General features: G+C 37.9%; 1 protein-coding gene across 5 annotated transcripts in view; it reads right to left on the reverse strand.

Annotated features, from left to right (window-relative positions):
* Window positions 1–2,329: 2,329 nt before the first annotated feature.
* CHID1 (chitinase domain containing 1) overlaps window positions 2,330–25,863 on the reverse strand; it is a 214,033-nt gene continuing 190,499 nt past the window's right edge. For all 5 annotated transcript variants that reach the window (XM_064452472.1, XM_064452471.1, XM_064452470.1 and 2 more), the window contains 3 exons: window positions 8,002–8,082; window positions 4,681–4,723; window positions 2,330–2,599 (listed from right to left, as the gene is read on the reverse strand). In XM_064452472.1, coding sequence (XP_064308542.1) covers window positions 2,501–2,599; window positions 4,681–4,723; window positions 8,002–8,082 — 223 coding nt within the window. In that variant the 3' untranslated portion in view covers window positions 2,330–2,500. The remainder of the gene's footprint in view (window positions 2,600–4,680; window positions 4,724–8,001; window positions 8,083–25,863) is intronic.

Below are 25,863 nucleotides of genomic sequence, written 5' to 3' on the forward strand. Positions count from 1 at the left end.
ATGTTTCTTTGCATTGTAAAACAGTGCTTTCTTTTCTTTTTGAAATGAGGGAATGAAAGTCACCTGCCATGGTCCTTACAGCAGCACCACTCCAGCACTCCCACCCACCTTCTGCCCTTCACTCAGTTTTCCCCACTTGTCTGAGGGAAAGTAATAAAAACAGATGCTCTGCGGAGCCCACTTTCACACCAGTGTCTCTCCTGTGTCATCTTTTCATACATGCAGTGAGGTGCAAATTTCAAAAGAAACCTGTTTTCATGGTGGCTTGTTGATGGCACACTGCTTTGTGGATTCTCTAGTATCTAATAAAAGACAACCTGACATTCCCACACCCTGAAAAATTAAGCGAACACAAGACCAATTCATGAGAAACCAATCATCATTCACTCTGGAGCTCATATGCCTTCTGGTGCTCACTTCTTTTTGGTTTAACAGAGACCTTCACAATAAATAATTATGCCAACTTTGTTTCTTTTGCAATATTATTTCTAAAGCAACAAATATGTTTTGCCTTTAGAAACAAAAGGCAACATCATTGGCCTCAAGCACCTATATATCATGGATGGCTCAAAATCACAATGCACTTCTCATCTGGTATTTATTTTTCATTAAACAGCAAGGGTTAGTTTGACCTTTTTGACACACATAGGCATTCATTCTACCTCTAAGGAAGGAAAAGACACTCCTTTCTAACACAGCTTTACACAGACAAACAGGAATCTTGAACTTCATAGAGAATCATCACAGAATATAAAAAAAAAAATCATTTAAAACCTGATAAATTACGTGCATCTTTTCTGGAGAGGAAACATCAAGCTAAAAGTAAATATTCTTTTCTTCCCCACACCCAGTTTTGAAAGCTACCTACTAGCTAATATAAAAATGGATGCCATTTCAGATCACAACCCATTCATTTTCTGAGACATTCTGGTTCAGTAGTGCCACTGAAAGTAGAAAAAAACCCAGTGTAATAGAATTTAATTCTTGTGCTATTCTAGATACCATTGCCAGAGTGACTTTAAATTGCTTTTGTATGAACTAGAAAGGTCAAGTTAATTGAGCACAAGGATTCACGTAGCAAATTATCTTACTACTAATGGTATGGAAGAAAGAAGCCTGATTAGTAAACCCAGCTGGATACTTGCAATGTGAGAAGTTGAGAGATGCCAGAACTAAATCAGAGAGGTGAAGATCAATAGTTCTTTAATCAATGGTGGATTACGGTGGGATTTATTCTGCTGAAAACAGCATGGACAGATAAATTCCCCACTGAGATGAATTACTGGGAAGGGTGGATGCAAACTGAGGAGTGCAGTTATCTTTGTGACAACTGTAAGTGGCAAGAAGAACACCAGTGGGAGTACAGAGCTATTGCCTGAATCTCTGCTGGTGACCAATGACACCCTCATCAAATTCCCAGCACTTCTTAGTTCCTTAGAAGAAACTGCCTTGAAGCCCACGTGTTACTACAAATACAAATATTGTAAACAAAAAAGCAGGTACAAAATTTTTTGGCTTTCTTTTTAAGCTGATGGGTCATTTCAGCTTTTGGGTTCTTAAAAATTCTGTATTATGGAGATGAAAGCACCAATGCCTACAGCTAAAGAATGACGGCTTCATGCACAAAGATGCTGATCACATTCACAGCACCTACTTAAGTCAAGGGTCAAAGCTGCTCTGGGGCCCTGTCTATTGGGGCTACCCATGTAATCCATCATTACCATTATAGCTTTTGGTACTAAACATTACAGTTCCCACAAGCCAACCATCATGCACTAGTATGCATCTGGTAAGCGTGCTAACCAGAAGAGAGAAATCACAGAGCACCTCTTGTAACAAAACCAATTTAGAAACAAGTCATAAATTGAAATAACTGTGACTTTGAACTACTTAAGGAATTTATGAACATGAAAAAACAAACAGACCTAACTGCTTAGCTTGTCAGTGCTTGATTTTCTACCAGCTTGAGGGAAAGATATCTAATTGGTCTCCCCCCCAACATTTTACATTGACTTACCTTATCAGAAGACAGCAAGACACAGAGGGTCCAGCAGATATTAAATTTGCTGGACATAATCTGATGGATTTATTTGTTCACTTACTTTGGTTTTTAGCAGCAATTGTTTGAGAGGTCTCCGTCTTAAACTTTGATCAGATGGCATCAACTTGTCCATTTTATTTCTTGTAGAAAACATTTCAGAAAATATTTTCAACTCTGACACCATCCCAGTTATGTTGGTCTATTTTCAGTGACTCTGAATTGCAGAGCTTTAAAAGAAACTTCTGGTTGTGTTTTTTTCTCTGAATTTTATCAGATACCAACAATCACTTCTGTGTGGCAAATCAGAAAAGGTTCTTTATTGTGAAAAATGCAAGTTTAATACAGATATGTTATAAATTACAAAAAATGTTTTAAAAATCACCTCTCCAGGATACCCAAATTAATTGAACATGGAGTCTCAGTGAAGCAAATAAAGTCTTTCGCAGATCATCTCTTATTTTAAAGCAGGTCATAAAAATAGTCCAGGCCTTGTCCCAGTTCCCAGATGGATATTCCAGTGCCCAATTCTTTTGCAAGCTCTAAGCGCAATTGGATGGACTAAGACAAAGACACATAAAGCAATTACCTTTTAGTCAGAGACATTAAACACAATCTCTTCATGCCATTATCGGACTTTTTAAAAACATCTATCCTTGAAAAGATACTGAAAAACCTAGTCTGTTTTTCAAACACTCTCTGGTTAGAAAGCAATCATTCAGTAAGAGACAGTTAATTGCACCAGTTAATTCAATGACCTAATAAAAGATAACCAGCTAAACAGACAAAATGCCACAGAAATAAATCAGATTTATGAACTATGCAAAGGACTGTTCTAATTTAGGCTATCATTCCACAATGTACAGAAATTCTAACTCTTCCCAGAAATGTCTCAGGGGTAAAATAAAACTTTATCACTGAAGACAATTAGAACAACTTGTCAAATACCATCAAGATCTCTCACCTACCCTTGTCTTCTCCCAGGACAGTCACAACTTTCATTATCACAACTCTATTTTAAAGAGATTCTGGGAGATTAATATTTAAAACTGTCTTTACTTGAGCTCCAGCCATTGATTTCGAGTTAGTTTAGCTATTGGTTTATAAGTGAAGCAAGGCCACAATTCATGTTCTGCACTTCTTTCAGTTCAGGCAATAAAAATAATTATTTTTCTATCTTTTACTTTCAGATTTTCTCACTTTGAAGGGCATCTCTGCAATGTTTAAACTGCTTACACTAGGGCTGTGTTTAAAACTAATTTCTATAGAAAACAGAACAAAATATCAAGATATTAACAGATCCACTGAACCTGGCGTTCATGTCTGCTTCTAACTAATCATGTAGAAACCAGTTTTGAGCAACCTGTCAGTGATTATAACATTAAAAAGGAGAGGAAACACACTTGTTATGGGGCAATAAAATTAAGTTTTCTCTGGCCATCTTGATCACCATTATGTGAACAACTCTCTGATTTGCCCCAGCATATAAATCTCATATTTCATTACAAGCTTGCTGAAATTGGAAAGAAACCTCTTTCCATAAATTCACCAACCATCCCAGTTGAGTATCTGTTAGAGAAGAAGCAGTGAAAGAAATTAGTGTTCTTAACCTAGTTAGTACTGAAAATAGCAGGGTGAAACCCTTCCACAAGGCCCAAGAGAACATAGCATAACAACATGCAGCACGATCTATCTTTTCCCTGATAGATTTGCAGTGAAACTTTCTAACACTCTAAGACAGGTACTACTAGCAAGAACACGGTTAGATGTGGTAATTAATATCCCATATGTGCTGGTACTTCTACCAATATTAGATTAATGAAGGGAAATATCCTTGTAGTAATGGAGCTTAAGATAACAATCCTGTTCAGAAAAACAGAGCCTTGGATCATTTCACACTAGTTTAACCTTCCAAAATGTCTCTGTTTTCTGTGAATATGATATATTTTCACTATAGAAGAAATTAACTTCCAATATTAAAAGCCAGCAGAGTCTTACCATACTGCCTTTAGCTTAATTTGAGAAAATCTAAAGATAGCTTCCTAGGAACTAAGGCTGCATGTAACCATTTTATCCTGTATTCTGGTATATTGCAGACTACTGTGTAGACAGAAGTTGCATGTGCTGCCAAAGGACTTTATTAGGGCCAAATGCTTAAGCTTTCAAAACACTAAAATATGTTCTACAGAAACAGTACTGAAGAAAACAGGGTGGTGCAGGCCAACAGGGAGAATCAGGACACCATTACAGAGGAAGGCAAAAGTTCCCCAAGCTCCCAGCCAACACGATCAGAAAAATAATTTCTTTGGTCTCTTGTCTGGCAATCACCATGTCTGTTAGCACATGAACTGTGCACTCAAACAGATCCTCTCAGAGCACTGGTTTGCCCTCATATGACTTATCTCTAGACATAGCTGATCTTCAAAGACTCCCAAACCCCATTATGCATGAAATAGAAAAAAGAATCTTCTTGTACAGGTAGCTGAAGCTTTGAGTCATAACAACATGAGGGCAAACTTCTTTCACAGAAGCCCAAACCCAGTCCAACATTTTCTGAATTGAAAAGTGTCTCAATAATGCAAAAAGTCAAGGAAAGGTCTCTTTCCTGTTGCAGCCCTCTGACGTGAAGAAGTGGCACCTACCTTCAATGTTGGGTAGAAGATGGCATGTTTTCCTCCTTTACTTCTGCAAAACAGGAAAACCAAATAGTCACAATAGCTTTGATAGATTCCCATAAGACTTTTAGCTGAGGTTAGAATTCAAAACTAGTTTTATTCCCTTCCACTAAAATGAAAAAAAGACAATGCTGAAGAAAACTGCTGATTTTATTTTGGAGAAGTTATTGCTATTAAAACTAAGGTACGCTAGTTATGTTCAGCACATGAGCATGAATAGGCCCATATCAAAGACAGAGACTACTTGCCATTTAGTGGCTTATATCTTTGATATTTCTTACCCAGTGTTCATTCCACTCTGGAAGCTGAGGCACTCTGTCTCTGAAATCAGACACTTTTGACATCAACTTCCATTTATTCCACACTTGCAGTCTGGCTACTCTACCTGCTGAGGGCAGGGTAGGGCCAAAATCTTTTCTATTCCTCTTCCTTTTCTATTGCAGATAAGAACTTCTACTCCTGCGCCTTTTCTATTGTAGATACAAACATATCACAGCATAGAAATCCAAAGCAGTGAGGAAAGAAAAGCCATTAAGAGAAGGTACACAACATATCTAAAAGTCAAGTATGCAACCGTGTCACTGTCCTGCAGGTTGTTAGTTACAGGAATATTTGTCAGAAAGGTCCTCCTGCCAAAATCATTCTTTTTAAATGGGCTTTGGCAACACTAGCAGCTGGAAAGTTAGAAAGTTCAAAATATGACTGTATAAAGTCAGAGACCTGCTAGAGGAGTCTTTGCATAGCAATTGCATCATGCCACAACTACAATAACAAAAATCCCTGGTTATTGAAAGCATTCCTTAAAAGGCTTCAGGATAAATCATTTCAAAACATCTAAAGAAGAGAGCACAGATTCCTAATAACTAACACAAACCTTGGGAAAAAAACCAGGTAACTTTCATGATTAAGATGAAAGTCCCAAACTTCTTTGGGCATAATACTTCATCCAAAAACTGGTTACAATGAAATACAATACAGGCAGAGTCAGACACGATACTTGTTTTACCCCATACTAGTAGTCTTTAAGGAGGACAACTCTTAAAAGAGGTGAAAAGGCTGGCAGTGAAAATGGAGGATCTGAGAGGACATCTCACAACAGACATGGTTTGATACTGGATCTAAGTAAACACATTGAGATATCTTGTTGCAACTGGATTATAAAACTGTCAGATGCACCTACTAAATGTGCATCTGAAAAAGATGAAGATATTTGGTTGTCAGATGTGAAAGACTTTGCCCAATTCCCCAAATCACTATCTTCCAGGGTAAATTAAATGCTAGCAGTATCAAATATACAGACAGGGCAAGCTGCGCTGGGCGCAGATACCAAGGCTGCATTTTAAACCCCTAATAATGATAAGGATGAGTTACAAGTGGTCTCACAGCACCATTTTACCAGTTAGGCTGGCAGGAAACACAGGGTCCATGGACAGGCCAAGAAGCAATTGATCCTACAATCTCCCAACTTACGTAAATGCGTACTTACCTGTAAAGTACACTGGGACAAGCACTCAGAGACAACAGGTTTCTGTAACTATTTGTAATAGTTAGTCTCTGCCTGCTACATGAAAATCATTAGCTGTGCTTTGCTTAAAGATTCATGATTTGATTTCTTAGCAACTGCAGATTTCCAGGTGAGATGCTTTACCAGTGAAGCATATTTCAGGCCTGGCTGCCATCCCCACCCAATGGAACTGAACCTTTGCAAACCAGAGTGGTAACTGAAAGAGAGTTCCCTTAAATAACCCTTCCCTGCAGTTGGCTGAACCACTGCAGACATGCTGAGCCTCACAGCTGCCTGCGAAGCACAGCATAGCGAGCAAAGTTTAGAGTGATTTTCAGATCCAGTGTGATTTTTTTATCAAAAATTCCTCCAGGAAGCCCACAAACAAGAATCTCCAAAGATTAGCTTTCAAAGGCAAATGATGTAGTACTACTGACAAGCTATCCCTTTCCCACACGTTCAAGTTTGCAAGGAGATGTTCAGGAATTGTGTTTCAGAAATTAATCCCAGAAGCTTGCCATTCAAACAGAGCCCTCAGATTTACTCTTCTCAGAGCAAGTTTTCATCCACTGGTCATTGTGTCTCCAATTGGATTGTGTATTAATGATCAGTAAAACAATGCTTCTGATTTATTCCTCTTTAGTTAACATGAAAACATTGTACTTGTTTGGCACAACACAGAAAATAAATTAAAACACTGCTGACCAACAGGTAAATATTCCTTTTTTTCTGGTAAGTAGTACATGTTGCTGAGAAGTCAGGAGAAAATTACAGGCTGAAGGAAACCTTGAAAATTTAATGCAAAATATAAAGGTAGGACATTTTTAGTTTCGTGTTTTTTTGAGGTGGGTTTGTTTGTTTGAGTGTTTTGTTCTGTTGGGGTTTTTTTTGTTGTTTTTGTTTTAATTCATTTAGAAATATTTAAACCAAGAAGGTATTTTGGAAATAACAAAGTAGTTCTGATTTTTTGTTCTTAAAGCACCCTAAAATGTATTTTACTCGTTTTCAGCGGCGTGTCTTCACATTGCCTATGCAATGAGCAATATACAAGACACAGTTTTGTATTAGTGGGATTTTGTTTGTATCATTTTACCATATTTTTGTATATTTGCATACAAAACCAGCAAATTATCACCGAGGCTTAATAAGATGTTGCTGGTTTTTTTTTTTAAACCTGTTTTAAACAGATTTTTCCTAGCATCAGAATCCTCTTGTCATTTCATGATGAAAAAGGGAGGACAAAGTAAGGTATTACCCTTTCCCCTCATGCTCTCAGTCCTTTTAAAAACTTGATCTGGAAGTCACTTAATATTATTCTCATTACATTTCCCTCCAGTCCATTCCATTTAGTGGAAGTCTGTTGCTTGACCAATTTTATCACTAGGACTTGTAAAACCAGGCTCTTGTACCACAGATTTTTCTCAGAACTACTTTTGGCCAAGTTACTGGTAATCACCAAACAGCTCACAATACTAATCTCAGAGCCTCTGATTAACTAACACTCAGCAGATAAGTTTGATGGATAATTTCTAAAGATATGACTCAACAGACCTCTCTTCTAAAGATTGTTTTAGCTTGTGTTATTTCATTAGCCCTTCTCTAATTCACTTCTCTCACCTGAAGCACTCTTTTATGCTGCAGTTTAGTGTAGACATACAGATCACAAACAGCAGAATTTCCATTTACTGAATTCAGCTGCATACTATAGTTAACTGGTAATTCATTGCGTACTGGGCCATGCCCAAAAATATTTGCAGAACAATCAGTTAATAAATGTAACTCACTTTTTGTACTCAAAGTAGTGTTCAGCAATTTGTTCATCCCAGACAATTTTTGGTTTGTGCTCCTTCAAGGTTTCAATGTACCTACAAATTAAAAACATAGATATGGAATTGACTTTTCTAAAAAGCAGTTATGAAATTACATTGCAGCAATTTCTGAAAAAGCAGTTTTACCATGTTGATGTTGATGTTGAACACTGTATCAAAAACATCTTCTTGCTGACAATTAATTTCCTCACCTACTTTACAATTTGCCATGTTCCCATTTTTAGGCTTTTTTTTAAAGCAATGAATTAATTAACATTCATCAATTGACAAATTTATAAAGGCACATGAAGGCAGTGCTACAATATTTCTACAGTCTGATTTCTATATGCCAAAGCACAGGAACTGAAGTCATCACTAGGCTGTACCTAACTGTGTCCTCCGAGGCTAATCAATGCAATTTTTAATTATAAGCCACTATTATGTGATCAGAAAAGTTCTTCTATAAAAGCAGCTTAGTTAATCTCCTAAAAAGGAAACTAAAAAAGAGCTTGTTTTCAGGGAAAAGTTACTGCTAAGTAAATCTGCATATGAATTTTCTCCACCACTAGCTTCTTGGCATTATTCTCTTGCATGGAGATTTTGAACGTGGAATGACCTACCTCATGCCTACCTGACAGAAAGTGAGGACAGAATACTACTTGTACCCAAAAACCTGCATAGGGAAGTGGTGTGGAATAGTTAGTATGCTGTAAATTCATGTTCTTGGTTAGCTCACAGTATAGTCTCAGTGTAAAGATAGTGTCTCCTTGTGTCTGCATTTCTGACTGCACAACGGAAGCAAAGCTGCCTGCTGCCTGCTGTCAGAAGACCAGAAGATGGCAAGCTACTGCCAGTGATAGAGGCCACGTGAATGTCACAGAAATAAGAGAAGTCTCTATCACATGTTCCTCGATCTCTTCTGCATCTTTTTAACCTGTATCTGTGGCCAGCAAGGCGGCTGAACTTAACTTTGCCGACAACTTTCCTGACTAAATATTAAGGAGTTTATCTGACCGCAGGCCAAGGACCATCAGTTTCTTTTTCTCTTTGGGGATTGTATCAGCAATTTGAATTCAAGGTCCCACTATCAGTACTCTATCTTTGTCATGATTACATATAGCTATCACAGGCAAACACGGTGATCTGTTTTTGCAAAATCTATCAAAACCATCTCTTCTACAATATATCTCATTCTTGCAACAATCTCTCTGCCCATGACAGGATTTGCATGGAGAAATTTGCCTTCACATAATCTTATTTTTAAATAAGAAGTTTCCATCTCCTATGTAAAAGACGTTATAACTGATTTCCACCAGCCACTACCCCAACTCCATCAGTGCTGAAATGTCACCTCTCTATATACTTCAAAAAAGGAGAAAAGGTTTGTATTCCTCAGTTTGAAAAAGATTTATTCTCTCCTTTGGTATTATTCTAAATGCAATTACAACATTCAGCATTGCAGGGAATATATTCTCTCTTTTGCTGTGGCTTGCTCATTCCTATATTGGTAAATTGCTGCCTACTGCTAGCAGTTTTAGAAAGATTTTCATTTTGTATTTAAGTCAAATGAACCCGAGCCAGGCATGCTATTTAAGTATCTACATAAGCAAACACATGGTAGCAGCTATTGCACTCTTCCTCAATACACACATGCCCTGAAACAATGCACCTTTTCAAATAATGCAAGTTAAATCTTGGAACCTGTCTATCCCTTTTTAAGTTATACAAAAATTCAAGTTGTCCCACTGGAGAAATATGCAGAGAGATCTAGTTTTTTATATTTAAAATTTAAAGATAGCTTTTAATAGCTTGCCCCATTCCAGAATGGCCACTTCAGTAATGACAGGAGACAACAATCACATAGAACATGACCAAGATGTAACGGCTCAGAACACAAGAATTACCAGCCAAGACATCCTGGCACACAGTTTTATTCCTGAATGTATGACTCTAGATGAGAAATCCTAATTTCACTTGCTGAAAATCCCAACACAGTTGAAGAGTGTTCAACGTATATATGAACAAGCTTTAAAATTAGAAATGCAACTTGAAGATATTATTATAGCCTATTATATATAAGGTTTATTACTATTTTAATGCTGTTCAGACATGCACCACATTTAGTGAGAACCCATCCTGACCAGGCACCGATAATTTATTTCCCTTTCTCCTGCCTCTATGCATTTATCACAACAGCATGTAAGAGCAAAAATGAACAAGTTCATCTTCAAATCGTATCTATGGTGATGAGACTAGCTCCAGGCTTGAGTTGGGGAAAAAAGAAATATTAGGCCCAAAATTGTCACTACTATGCATTAATTTGGGGGACCTATTTGAAATGTGTTTACTTGTTTTTACATTGTCTCCATTAAGGACAACAAAAATTCAAAGTACAACATTCAAAACAATAAGCTCCAGATTACTTTAACTGTGACTGTGTACTCAATGCTTCTGAAAATCAGGTTTTATATTTTTCAACCAGACAACAAGCTTGCTGTGAAGAGTCTGGAAGGGGTGCAGCAACAAACCAGAGCTGTTTCACATAGGCTTTCTATTGTCTTAACATGGGAACAATCCATTCCCTTCCTGTAGTCATCTGCCCCTGTCACAACTCATTTTCTTCAGTAAAACATACAGGAGCTTCATAGGCAACATCTCCTAGGTATGCCATATTTCCTATTATCTCTGTGCTATCCTACTATGTGCATCATAAGTGGAAGGGTTCCTGTGTAAAACTGCACACCTGTATCAAAACACACTTGCTTGACTCAAACTAATGCTTACCCAGACACTCTTAAAATATTGTCTCCTAGCTGAGGCAGTACTTGACTCAACAAATATTTAAAATTCATTTATTTAAAAAAAAATTAAAAAGAGAAATTTTCCATCACACTGAATCAGACAAGCATGGGATATCAGTACGGCTGGGGTACAAGAGATCTAGATTAATCTCCAGGTTCTCAAAGAGGAAAAGAGGTGGGCAGGGAGCTCATCACAGCCAGCCTTCCTTCTTCTTTCTATGTCTCACCTCATTCTTCTCCTTTTGACTCATATTTATTGTTATTTTTCTCTCCTCTCTTTCCAATTTATCCCTCTTTCTACTGTCACTGTCCCAGTTCGCATCTGCTTTTATACTCCTACCCAGACTAATTTATTTGCTTCCTTGTCTGTCAGCTCCTAACTTGCTAGCTTTCTTCTTTTACCAAGCTGCCTCAGCAGTTGGGAGTGTGATAAACGCTGAAAACTCACCTTCACTGCCTTGCACCATGTATTTCATTAGAAGTTTGTGACCATTTGCAGAGAAAGTCATGCTGTTTCTCTGGTCCTAGCCTGAAACATGGTCAGCACAGATGAAGTATCTGGAGTGTTGACACCAAGTCTCCAATGAAGCGCCAATGCAGCATGTATAAATGATAAATTTGCATGGATTATCAGGAATAGTAACAAAAGGCAGATGTCACCCGCATGTCCACCTTGTAAATACTTGTTCTTAAACAGAGAACTGCCATTCTGGTTCATTTAAATAGGCCTTGGTTTAACTTACCCACAGCAACATTTTTGTTCCCCAGAACATTTCTTCTTGATAGCAGCTAAGGAGCTACGGTATCAATTCAGTTGCCACAAACTGGGCTTTGAAAGTTTAAAAGTCACAAACTGACAAAAACATGGCCACATAATGTAAAAGTGTTTGGAAATGATGTTATGTCTGCCTGCCACCTTACAAACAAGACTTCAAACCTGTAGTGTTTTACTGCAATTTACTCCCATACCTCTGTCAAAAAGGATGCTTTTTGGTCTACAGACACTGACTGTTATTCTCATGACTTTGATACTCCTGGTTACAAACCCACTGGGCAGGGTTGGACTAAAACGAGCATTCCCTTCCGCAGAGTAAATGAGAAGCCAAAACATACATATTATGGAGTACCTCTACAGTCAGTCCTGCCAAAGATGTGTATCTATGAACGACACTAATATGGCTACACCTACACACTATTGCACTTTGCTGCACATTCAACTAACAAATAACGGATCCAGAAGAAAGGTTCTCAGGATTTATGGCTGGTGTTCCTTTTCTAAGACACTTTTCTTCCAAAACATGAAAAATGGTATGGCACTGGAATATAGCATGGTAAAAACCACAATCTACAGTCCCCGTGAAGAAGATATTTATCTTCACGGACAATGCTTTTGCACCAAGAATATAAAGAAACAAGTCTCCGGTATATCTTTTGCAACAAGAATATACATTCTAGGAACACATGTAGCTTCACATATAATTTTTAGACTATGATTTATTCACAAAGGTTAACTTTTTTTAATCCTCAGGTGCTTTGCCTTACTAGTCCCGAGTTGCTCTCCAACAAAAAAGCTTTAGTGAAAAGGAAACCACTATGAGCATTCCATTTTGATGCTCTTTTCTAACACTTTACATTTTCTCCTCAGTTCTCACATGAACAAAACTCTGACTAGAAGGAACAGACTCTAATCAGAAGGAAGGATCATTTGCTCCTGCTGCAGCAAACTGACTTTATCTTCCAATATAGCAAACTTCAGTGATTCAGTCAAAGGATAAAAAAATACTATTCAGCTTGAAAATTTATACCAGACATTTTTTCTTTCAGTCTGCTTCAGTTACAATAGACTTAACTTAGTTATTAAGCCTTGAACCTACCAGGAATTGCATCTCCATAACTGACCATCAACAGTGCCTATGCATGGCAACAGATGCTTTAGACTCAACCGGATAGGGTCCATCTTCCCACTTTTCAGGGAGATGCATCTCTTAATAAAGTAAGAGAAATCACATAAAAGGCCGTATTCTAAAGCTCAAGAGTTTAGATTTCTGATGCAAAAAGATATACAGAAATACCTGCAAAACAGTTTTCACAGTAGTACTCCTAAGGACCTTCCATATCTTGGTACATATCTTCCAAACAGTATTGGTCAGTCTCCCCACTGCTCTGTGTATGTCAGGACACTGTGTGAAAGGGCAAATACCCATCTTTGAAACAAGATTTTTCAGATGGGATATATATAAAACCTGTAAGTCAAAACCCTTTTTATTTAATGTTTAATTTCAACTACCATGATACTTTCACATTTTAGCTGTTTAGGCTTTTCTTAAACTATTTCCTTTTTGGTGGGAGAAAATGTCAAGAAACACTATAATCTGGAGATATTTTTAAACTTTAAATTGAAAAAGTTTTAAATCTGAGATTTTTTTTTTTGGCCTTCTCTACTTTTTAGTTGATCAGTTCTAAAGAACAGCGGCAAAATTGCTGAATCTACTACAAACTACTAAATAATTCAACCATGAAACTACCAGTTTTGATAAAGGATGCCTTCAACAGTAATAAACACAAAAGGAAGAAAATCTGAAAAAGAAAAAAGATTAGGTAGATATTTTCAGTTCTCACTCACTCAATCCCTAAAATTGCAGCATGCAAAAAGTAGAGATGCCTTGCAATTTAACAATCTTTAGATATTAGCCTTTAAAATAGTTTTGTAAGCATGCATAAATTTATGCAAAGGCTAGCTGCAGAGTCACTAATAGCATAATATTATATGTGTATGTATATATATATAGCATTATATAGTGTGCAGTAATAGAGGTCGGTATTAGACTGAACAATGAAGTAACTTTTACCACACTGGTCCCATCAGGTTCACTTAAGCACATTTTTACTCATCTCCTCTCACCATTCAATACTCAATAACACTATATTTACAATATATAAGTATAAACTTCCAACTTCAAAAGGTGGTAAAATTGTATACCCCTATATCCCTTTCTTGCACATTAAAGAATCTGGATTTTATTCACACAAATCCCGCAAGTTCTTCCAAAAGCAAATAGGTTATCCAAGAAAAAGACAGCTAGTACGTATCTTCTGGAGAATCAAAAGAACACACAAACTAACATTAAAACAGTTTTTGCTCTGAGGATTTATGCATTTAACAGGAGAGCACACTCTAGAAGTCTTACGTATTCTGTCTGCAGGGTATGTTATCCAAAAATAGTTCTGTTGAGACCTTTAGATTATTTAATGTAAACCAACTTAAAACTAAATACAGTTTGCAGAGAGACACTAATCTGTTCCCTTTCATTACTGTGGGGTATCTTAGGTAAAGATGTTAAAGTACCCAAGCAGCAGCATAGAAATGAAAAATTGTCATCTTTCTCTATTAATCTTCTCTTTCTTTTTGCCTGCACCTTTGGTCTGTCAGTTTTAGAAGACAATTTTAGTATTTTTACTATTTTAATAGTAATAGGTTTCCAACAGAGTAGTATCTGGGTATGTGGGTCCGTTGCTTTCAGTAAGTTTTATAAAGTCTTTCTCACTGATTTCTCCACAATACTTCATCACTGACTTGACAGATGACACTTTTTGGTGCTTTCTCACCAACCTCACACAAACCTATTGACCTTTTACCTTCTGCCATGATGCAGAAGATAAGCCATAATGCACCAGCCCAGTTATAATAAGCAGAACCTCAGCAACATTTCTACCATTACTCTGGACTCTTAAAAAGTGCACATTGTTTAGCATTCTCAAAGTAATTTAGAAACAATAATACTTTGGTGGACACAACTGCAGAGAGGCAGCCAATTATTCCTATTTTTTAGAACACTGGAGACACAGAAGACAATGTCAAGCTTTTCAGAAGTGTCGTCTTCTTGCTCTTGTCTCAGGGAAACAATGAGCATTAAAACCTTTCAGTGTCTTAATACAGCTGCAGAAGAAAGCACAAACATTTCTATGTATACATATCGACATGTTAATAGTGCCCCTTATTCTCATTTAACTTGACAGAAGTTTTATAAAGAAAAAGCCCCATCTGAGAGTGTACGCAATGGTGCACTAGCGAAATTACCGTAGAGAACTGCGAGTACAGCTGAAAGTACTCTAGTGCATGCTAACTTTTCTCAATCGAACCAAAATGGTGGTTCTTCACAAAACAGAAGACAATGTTACAGTTGGATATTGATCAAAGAATAGAAATAATCACACACAAGGCAGAAAAGGGTGTGAACATGTATATATTTAAGGTTTTGACTCAAACTGACAGATATGAGAGGAACATATAAAAATCTCCTTATAGAAAGCAAGATCTTTATTTCTAAGCCAATAAACAGTCCTCAGACAATGGAGACATAACTAGATAGAGGCAGAAGGTTTGCATATCTGTTTGTATACCTTCAATAACAGAATGCTGTTCAGCAGCTCCATTTAATTTTGTAATGATACAGATTTTTTTTTCTGTTCTTCTGTTCTTCAAGACACCTGGGGCTATAAAATGTGAATTTTTTTCCAGTGCAAATTATTTATGATAACAACTGTTTGCTAAGTTGCTATCTGTTCATATGCATCAACTTTGCATATTTTCTATCAGAAATCTTTGTTGTTCTTGACCATTGCCAAGTCTCAACTTTGTAGCTAAACTATCAGACAATTTTTTTACTTGTATTTGTTCAGTTAGTCACAGATTTTTCTTTCCAACTTATCCAGTCTAACACAACAGGCCACTATTTATAGTGGGGTTTGGGTTTGGCAGCTTTTGCTGTCTTGAAAGAATGAGTTTGTTGCCTTCAAGAGCCTGCTGTATCATCTCGACTTCTCTTTCTGCTCTGGCCAAAGGGCATCCTCTTGTCAGGCAGAAGACAAGTTAATGGTAGAATAGTTTACTGTGCTAGAACAAAAAGTAGGATTCAGGCAAGCTCAGACAACCAAAAAAAGCACAGAATAACTGAATGAAATAAAGCATACTGTTACAGACTAGCTCAAGTAACTCATCTATTTAGTCACACTAAAAAAAGTTTAGTTTGACTATGAGCTAGAGGCTAGAAGTTCCACAGGCAAAGGAGTTATTTTAAAATAATTTTTAATGAACTCCGTATATTGGTTAACTTGAAGTTTTCAATAAAAGCTTATCTTCATTTGGTCTTGATTGCCTTTGCACACACTTTAAAATACATGATTATTCAACAAAAAATGTGATGTTGTCTTTGGTATTCATCACAGAATTAATATCAAGTAGGCATGCTAATGGGCAAACAAAGAGTAACAATATTCTCTCTCAAATTAGGAAACAGGCCACCTCAAGGTTAACAGTTTTTCTGACTCACTTCAGTTATGAACTATACCAGACAGAGCTCACTTCTAAGCAAGAATCTTTCCCCTCCTCCCAGTTTTAAGTTGAAATTAAATAGAAAAGAGAAAAACATAGCAGATGTGTAAAAGTCTAATATAAATAATTTAATAATTTAAAAGTTTATATGAAGCAGCTCCTCCCCTCTCTCACACTTCCTATTTCATAATTTAAAATGTCTCCACTAGCCATCACAACTGTTTCTACCATACATCAGGAACAACTTGAAAAGCTTCATTTAAAGAAGATTGTCAGGCTATGTTTTGCTGCTCTAAAATGCAGCACACTGAAAAAAACCTGATTTACTGCCAGATTCATACCATCCACTATCACCAACACAAACCACAGACACATTAATTCTAATATAAAACCTACAGGACACACTAATGACCATCACCCCTAAAAAGACTAAGAAAACCCTTTTCCTCAATTATTACAAAACATTGCACTGTGGAGGTTCACTGGTCCACGTGGCTCAATAAAACCACTATTATTTATACAAATGCACTTGAAGTACTGCATGCTGTCTCTGTTGATAACCAAGCTGATTCACCTGTTCCATTTGTCTAAATCCTACAATATGGCTTGTTTCTACTATGTAGGAAAGTGGCAGTTCCAGTGTTCAATTGTACCAGCACAATGTAGTTATTCCTAGCAGGGCTGATCAAAAGCCAAGTGCTGTTTTCTGAGATATTTAACGTCTGCATGCATGCAAATTGTCCTAAACAGAGTTGAAAACATATTGTTACATATCTAATGAAAACACAATTTCAACAAAATATGTAGATACGTCAACAGCAGTACTTATATCATTGTATGTCAAATCATATAATCTGCACTTAGTTTTAAAATCAATGTAATGTTTCAACTATTTGTTATGATACTATGAAAAGTAAGAGAAGAGTATCTCATTTTTACTAACTCTAGTCATAAAAGTATTAGGCTAAAAAAAGTATGAAGGAGATTATGGAGCAAAAAAGACTTTGTCAGTATGGTACCTAACTTTCTTGCACGATATAAATTTTAAGCAGAACTTCCCCATTTTGAAAAAAGAGAAAATCACAGCTTTCTTACATTTCTGAGATTTTTTGGTAGGTTGTTTTTTTTTTTTTTTTTTAAATCGCTTGCCTCATTAGGTCTCTGTATAGAGATATACCTGGGTTTTCTTTACTTTTCTCTCTCTGGATAGTATTTGTAACCTGTTTTTTTTGTGGCATATCAAACCAAAGGACAGAATGTGGAAGCCTGTATCAAACAAAAATCTTTCTAGATGCCTCCATGTAGCCATGGATAACATGGGAAAATAATCCTCTTTTCACGACAAGCCCCAGACTACCAATGCTGTTTCAGAATGATTATACCAGAAGATAATGCCAGAATTTGCTTTCAGCAGTGACAGCATTGCTTACTCCTACCATACTAAGGTAGTTTCCACCATAATCCAGGATAAGAATCATCTCAACATCAAAGATTTTAGCATATGAATTTTCAGTAGAGGCTAGGAGTAGTAAATGTAAGGTTAAATAAATTAATTTGGATAATAAATAAATAATTGTGCTGTCAAAATTAAATATACATAATGTCTAAGTTCACAGAATCACAGAGTTACAGGTTGGAAGGGACCTCAGGGATCATCTAGTACAACCTTTCTAGGAAGAGCACAGTCTAAACAAGATGGTCCAGACAACTCTTGAAGGTATCCAACGTGGCCGAGTCAACCACTTCCCTGGGGAGATTATTCCAATGGGTGACTGTCCTCACTGTGAAAATTTTTCCTCTCATGTCCAATCAGAATCTCCCCAAGAGCAACTTGTGTCCGTTCCCCCTTGTCCTCTCCATGGGACTCCGTGTAAAAACGGAGTCTCCGTCGTCTTTGTAACTACCCCTTAAGTACTGGTACATGGTGACAAGATCCCCTCTAAGCCTCCTTTTCTCAAGGCTGAACAAACCCAGTTCCCCCAGCCTATCCTCACATGGCCGGCTTCACACTCCTTTGATCATCTTGGTGGCCCTTCTCTGGACCCCTTCCAGCCTGTCCACATCCTTTTTGTATAGCAGGGACCAGAACTGTACACAGGACTCCAGGTGTGGCCTGACAAGTGCTGAGTAGAGTGGGATAATGACTTCTTTCTCTCTGCTGGCGATGTCCTTTTTGATGCAACCCAGCATCCTGTTGGCCTTCTTGGCTGCAGCAGCACACTGTTCGCTCATGTTGAGCTTCCTGTCCACCAGGCCCCCCAGGTCCCTTTCCACAGAGCTGCTCTCCAGCCAGGTTGATCCCAGTCTGTGCTGCACTCCCGGATTATGTTTTCCCAGGTGCATGACCTTACATTTCTCCTTGTTGAACTTCATAAGGTTCTTGTTGGCCCACTCCTCCAGCCTATCCAGATCTCCCTGCACAGCAGCTCTCCCTTCTGGAGTGTCTACTTCCCCACTCAACTTGGTGTCATCAGCAAACTTCATCAGGCTACACTTGATGCCGTTATCCAGATCACTTATAAAGGTGTTGAATAACATTGGGCCCAATATCAATCCCTGGGGGACTCCACTAGTGACAGGTTGCCACTTGGAAAAGGAGCTATTTACTACCACCCTTTGGGTGCGGCCTGTCAGCCAGTTCCCCACTCACTGCACAGACCACTTGTCTAGGCCATAAAGCATTAATTTCTCCAGGAGGAGGCTGTGGGGGACCGTATCAAAGACCTTGGAGAAGTTCCAGGTAGAGAGTGTCCACCGCCTGCCCCATGTCAACCAGGCAAGTCACTTTGTCGTAGAAGGCCACCAGGTTTGTCAAGCATGATCTGCCTTTAGTGAAGCCATGTTGGCTTTTCCCAATCACGTGCTTCATTTGACTTGTGATGGCCCCCAGGAGGATTCGTTCCATAACTTTCCCAGGGATTGAAATAAGGCTGCTGGGCCTATAGTTACCCGGATCCTCCCTTGAGCCTTTCTTGTAGATAGGGGTAACATTTGCCTTCCTCCAGTCCTCTGGGACATCCCCCGTTCTCCATGACTTCTCGAAGATTTTAGAGAGTGGCTCTGCGATGATGTCAGCCAGCATTCTCAACACCCTCGGAATGATGGCGTCAGGGCCCATTGATTTGTAGGGGGTCAAGCTCCTGTAGGAATTCATGTACTAACTCTTCCTTCACTGATGGTGGGTCGGTGTTTGGATCAATCGGCAATTTTGTTCCCAAAGCCTGGGACCCTCCAGTGCTGGTAAAGACAGAGGTGAAGAAAGTGTTGAGGACCTCTGCCTTTTCAGCATCGTTGGTGATTGACTCTCCTTTTCCGTTTAACAGTGGGCCTATGTGTTCCTTCTTTTTCTGCTTGTGGTTGACATATCTGAAGAAACCTTTCTTGTTATTTTTGACATCTACAGCCAGTTTCAATTCGAGCTGGGCTTTTGCTTTTCTAACTGCATCTCTGCACACTCCAGCAATGCCCTTTTAGCTCTCAATGGATAATCCTCCACTTCTCCATCTCTGGTATGCTTCCCTTTTGGATTTGAGTAGACCCAGGAGGTCATGGTTGAGCCAAGGGGTCCCCTTGCTCTGCTTACTTCCCTTTCCTTTGTAGGGGTTAAATTGGCTTTGTGCTTCCAGTAGAGAGCTCTTGAAGAACTCCCAGCACCCACTAGCTCCTTTGTCTTCCATGGAAGCATCCCATGGAATCCCTCCCAATGATCCCTGAGTGAACTGAAGTTTGCTCTTCTAAAATCCAGAACCCTTGTCTTAGAGCTGACCTTCAGCACACTCAGCAGGATCCTGAACTCCACAATATTGTGGTCACTGCAGCCAAGGCTATCACTAACCAAGATATTATAAAGTAGGTTTTCTCTGTTTGTGAATAGCAAGTCCAGCAGTGCCTCATTCTGGTTTGGCACATCTAACATTTGTATCAGGAAACAGTTCCTTATACATTCTAGGAACTTGGTGGATGACATGCGAGCTGCCGTATTGTTCCTCCAGCAGATGTCTGGGTAGTTGAAGTCACTCATCAGGACCAGGTTCTGTTGGCCAGAAGCTTGCTTTAGTGCCCCAAATATCGCTTCGTCAGCTTCATCATCATGGTTAGGAGGTCGATAGCAGATGCCCACTGTGAGGTCTTGCTTGGAGATGACCCCTTTGTCTTTAACTCAGAAGCATTCGACAGAGCAGTCGCAGTCACCATAGTTGACTTCAATACATTCAAGGTGTTCCTTAATGTAGAGTGTAACTCCTCCACCTCTTCTACCCTGCCTGTCCTTATGAAAGAGCCTGTAACCATCCATTGCGATTCCCCAGTCATTTGAGTTGTCCCACCATGTTTCAGTTACTCTTATGATGTTGTACCCTGCTGAGTGGGCACGGATCTCCAGTTCCTCCTGTTTGTTACCTATACTGTGTGCATTTGTATACATACACTTGAGGCGATTACTCTTCTGTTTCACCTCTTGGGAGACAGCTAAGGAACATTTGTCACCACACTGCTTGGTCTGACTTACTCCCCTGTTGGACGTGCTGGTGTGAGCGTTTTCGCAACGGAACCCACCCCCCAAGTCCTTCAGTTTAAAGCCCGCCTCACCAAGTTAGCCAGCCTACTGCTGAAGATTCCCTTACCCCTTCTAGACAGATGTAACAAGTTATGTAACAAGCACCTACTATGTGGAAGAGAAGAAGCTTAGTCACTGAAATTTTACCCTTACAAAATTCTGAAGCACTTAAAAGTGCTCCCAGGCTTCTAAACAAATTACTAAGTCTAAAGGAGAATTGAAAATACGCATTGTTGAGAAGCCAATAGCCAATTCTTTCCTCAGTCAGGGTCAAACCACCACACTGACATTACTGCAGCTTAATGTTCCACCTCCACAGAAGAAACACAGGTCCTAATAAATTCTTATAAGGCGATGTATCATCATGTAACGGTAGAAGTATTAGTCTTTCCTAGACTGTACAATATAAAAGCTTAAATTCTGCTCTAGCTCACCCAATAATCTGGTTTATTACAGAATCTGAGACAAGACATAGTCTCTCTGCTTAAAACTACTTCTCAACATGATGAAAACTAATGCTTGTTTATCCCTAGAGGCTTGTTTCAAGAATCAGCAGGTTCATCTTAAAAAAAATATAAAACTTTGAAGATAAAACTGCTAGTTTAAGGGTACATTTTCTGAAATGCTTAAGCAATGCTCCATTGAAGTTGAAGTGTTTTCAAATACATTACTCTAAGTACAATACTGTGCTCCACTCTTCCAAGAACTGATACAATAGGCAACGCATATGAAAAAGTGAGGTTGTATACCTTTGGATGTGAGGCTGAACAAAGTTCAGATACACTAATATAACTGCTGTTCAGCTTCAGCTGTAAATAACAAAAAACTAAAACTGTGATAGATCTGTTGCGCAACAGACTGGGTTTGTTGGGTTATTTTTACACACATCATAAAAGCTTTCCAGACTTTCCTCTTGCTCAAAATATACAAATCAGCTATATTCATACAGTGCTACACAGATTAGCTATGAAAACTGTGTTATACTGGATTTGGAGCCTGGTCAGATTCAGATGATCTTAATTCATTGTATAGAGGATGAAATTTGATCCACTCCAGCTATGAAAATGAAGGTTGAGTGCACAGTCACCTACTTTGATATTATTACTTCATGCCTACTTCATTAAACACGGTAGATATTAAAAAATCACATCTCTTTTCCACCCTTGCCTAAAAAGTCAGATGATCTTAATGGCAGTGACCATCACAACTAACTCTTCTAGTTGCTTCTTGCATCTCTCTTCAACCATTCCTGAATTAAAACCATTCCAAAACAAAGGCAAGGTTAATAGCAATGCCACCCATTAGATTCAACAACCACAAAAGCCAGCAGGAACATCTTTTCCTCACCTTGTGTCAGAAAAGAAGCCGTCCAGTTCTTCCAAGCCCCCAGCACAGCCCTGTCTGACCGGGGTCTAGGGTACCAGAGGACAACCTTTGTGGTTGCCGGGAGGCCCGTGCTAGGCAGGTGCTCAAGCCCGCTGTTTCCATAGGGTTGCTAAGAGGCCCTGGCTGAAACAGATGGGCAGGGACCAAGCCCCACGCAGGGCATGGTTATGGAAAGGTTACCTAGCTCTCACAAAGCAGAAAGATTTTTCAAGCTACTCTGTGTACTTTAATTATTACCTGTCACGCCTCAAGTTTGACCTCTGAAGACCTGAACACCAAACACTTTCTATAAGGTAAAATAAACACAGTTCAGGTATAGTTTTTTGGCATGAAGTAGTTATAGATGCACAGTAATAAATTCAAATGATCAAGCGCAATACAGCAGATAGTTATACCTTCATATGAAAAAAATAATAAATTCAATCCCCGACAGCGAATATTATAACTAAAGAAGGCAGCTACACTAAAGGAATATCTACAGCAGATCAGTGAACTCTACAAACCTCCAGTGTCCTATGAAGCTATGAACTATATACTCTTTTTCATCTTTTGGGATCAAGTTAAGTGAAGAACGAAGAACATTGCTGCTGACTTTTGAGTTCATTTTTCATACTTGGCAGAGGGATTTTTCTTCTCTCAATTGACCATGTTTTAGTCACAGTTATATAGATTTATTCTGGTTTTACAGCAATAGAACTAATATAAGACTTTCAGCCTTTGTTTTTTGAAAACATAGAATGATAACAAATTCAAGCAAAAGACTACTAATCTCATAAATAATGCAAATCGCAGAGGGTTAGTACATTTTTAACATGCCTTAGAATAATCTGGATAGCATATAATTCCTCCATTTTGGCATGACTTGAATTGAAGATGGGCTATGAAGTAATAAACTGGATTTTATCCAATGAGAGTGGAGATTTATGTCCCTTTAAGGAACTGTCTTCATCAGGGCAGTTAAGTAAATACTTGAGAACATGGATTTTAAATCTTTTGATATTTAGTTAAACTAATACATATTCATGTGGCAGTGTTGAGTTTTAAAGAAAAGCCTGGCATTTTTCATTATGAAAAAACAGCAGAACGTCTTCCCTATCTTTGCTGTAACTCTGACAAATAGTTGTATGTTTTTATCTGTTTATTTTCTGCTGAACAAACATATCTGTGCTGGCTGCTAAAATCTGTTAAGGTTAAGACTAAATTTTAAAGCAAAACCCAATATAAAATTACTTCCAAAACAACTGTTACCTAAATCAAATAGCAAGACTTGTAGTGCAAATCAAGGGACAAGATGATGGCCATCACATTTTTACCCCTTTAAATTAACTGGAATTTTTAAAATGCAGTACTACTTTACCTCTAACAGGTATGTATATAAATCTTTTAAATCTTTAAACACCACTACTTTTCACATCAACCATAACTATGGGCCTCTACTAGGTATACAGCAGTCTGTACACAAAGGATCTTTGCTTTGCTGAAGAAATTGCTGATTTAGAGGAACAGTGTAAAGGGGAATTATACTCACAGCATATGTGCAATCTGTGTACATTCTAAAATTTTGTTAACATCTGGGGAAGTTAGAAAATAAATCCTTTTGCTGTGTTTGAATGATAGAAGTTTGCTTTTTGCAATTATTTGAGCAAACTCAGACATTAAACATCCACAATTTATCCTAGTACACTGCTAAAGGTAAAACAGTAGGGAATTTAAGTATCTGAAGTGGCTCCATATGCAAATATATTAAATTGCAATAACACTTTCAAAATCCTATCACTGCATTCCCTACACAAGTCATTCAACACACAGAGTAATCACCAGTACAGCTGTGTAATTAATAGAAGAATGGCCTTTAAACACTTACTGTCAATCTAAAAAAGTTAAATATTAACAAACACTATGATATGCTGTAACATATCTGCAAATCCAGAAAGCCCAAAGCAAAATTAAAGAGCAAGAATCCTGCAAGATATCAATTACTGAAAGCATCGAGGAAGAGAGACTGATACAATGTGGAATGAAAAATGTCTTTTTTTTTTTAAAGCACAATTTAGAAATAACTATTGGAGGAAAAAAGGTTATAATTTTCCTCTTCTCTTCTGATTTCATCAGTGAACATTGCTTTTTTCAAAGAGTTAAGAAAAGCATTTGATTGTTTTAATTTAAAAAATTTACTCCATTGAATTAAGTCTGGCAATATACTGAATAGGTTCATTGCTACAAATAAGTCAACTTTTCTACCTTAAGGCAGGCCTGAGGGGAGAAGTAATGCTTTGCTTTTCATTGCAAAGAGCCATTTCAAAACCATATGGTGATGCCACCGAGAATAACTCCCTGTGCCCCCCCCCCATAATTATCACAAGCTCCTGCTACAGTCGTATACACAGAGATGACGTATGAATGACCTTGTTAAGTAAAGAAAACATAAAAAGAGTATGATAGCAAAGCTAGAACATGCAAAGAAACAGATGGGACTGTGAGCTGTAAAACTGCAAAGCCCTACAACGCAAGAAAATTAATAAAATGAAGAATAGTGCTTAGATTAGATTAAAAAGTTCCAACTGCAGTCACTGAAAGACTTACTAACCTATGTTTGGTATTGGTAAGGCTTTTCAGGGGTATTATTTTAATTGTGCTTACTTTTACATAAGGTGGAGGGCTGTAATCTGTTTCTCTTTTGTTTTCCATTGCAGGTATTGCAATAAACCTCAGTACTGCTTTATACACATTCTAGTCTACAATATAGCTATTGCACCACTTCAGAAGCTCTTTTATTTCAATCCCCCACTCAGGATGGCACAGTTTTCTCTTTAAGCAAAGAACTGTTACTGCCAGATGACAGATTCTGTACTCAGCATCAAAAAATGGTTGGTGAATCAAATACAGAAGTCCGGAAAAGAAATAAAAATTACTTCCTCAGACCATGAAAAAATGCAGGTTCTTGGCTTTTCAATAAGCTCTGATTCCATAACTGGGATTGGTTGAACTCATTTTTCTGATTGATTTTGGCACTTGCTGACTTGAAATCCCAAATATTATGTTGTGAGTAATCTCCCCTCCTGCCCCAAAGCTCTAAATTTGTGGATTATGATGACTGCTGTCTTTGATCAAATGCTCAGAAAGTTTCTATGTAGAGGACCAAACTAGGAGGAAAAATGAAAGAACTTGCAGCAACACACAACTGACAGCCAAAATACAGAGGAACCCACTGAAAAGGCCAAAATGGATTTTATTGGGCCATTTGTCTATGTGGATATCACATCAGGGAAGGTCTAAATACACCATACATGTTATAGGTTTCTTAAGCTGACAAGAGACAAAGGAAAAAAAAAAAAAAGAGTGGGGCCAAGAGCTAATTTTTATCCCTTAATGTTTCTGAGCAAGCAACAGCAATTCAAATATGCTGGATACTTTTTTGGATCCTGGGGAATGAAGAGACATATTATTAGACCTATTAATTTACATTCATGAAATATATTCCAATTACAAGTAGTTTCTGACCCCTTCTGGCCCCATAGCTGTTGCAAGAATCTCTTTAATTACTTGCCTCTTTTGCAATAAAATACAATTAAAGAAGTACTAATTATTTGACACAAAATATTTTAAGTATGGAAGAGGATAACCAGTTGCTATAACAACATACTTCAATGAACTTGACCAGCAGATATTACAGATTCTCCTCCCATGGCAGAACAGTTTTGAACTGCATACCCACTTTCAAATCTTTGTTGCAATTTGTACTTACAATAAAATAAGAACATATT

The sequence above is a fragment of the Phalacrocorax carbo genome, chromosome 5, assembly GCF_963921805.1.
Source record: "Phalacrocorax carbo chromosome 5, bPhaCar2.1, whole genome shotgun sequence".
Lineage (NCBI taxonomy): Eukaryota > Metazoa > Chordata > Aves > Suliformes > Phalacrocoracidae > Phalacrocorax > Phalacrocorax carbo.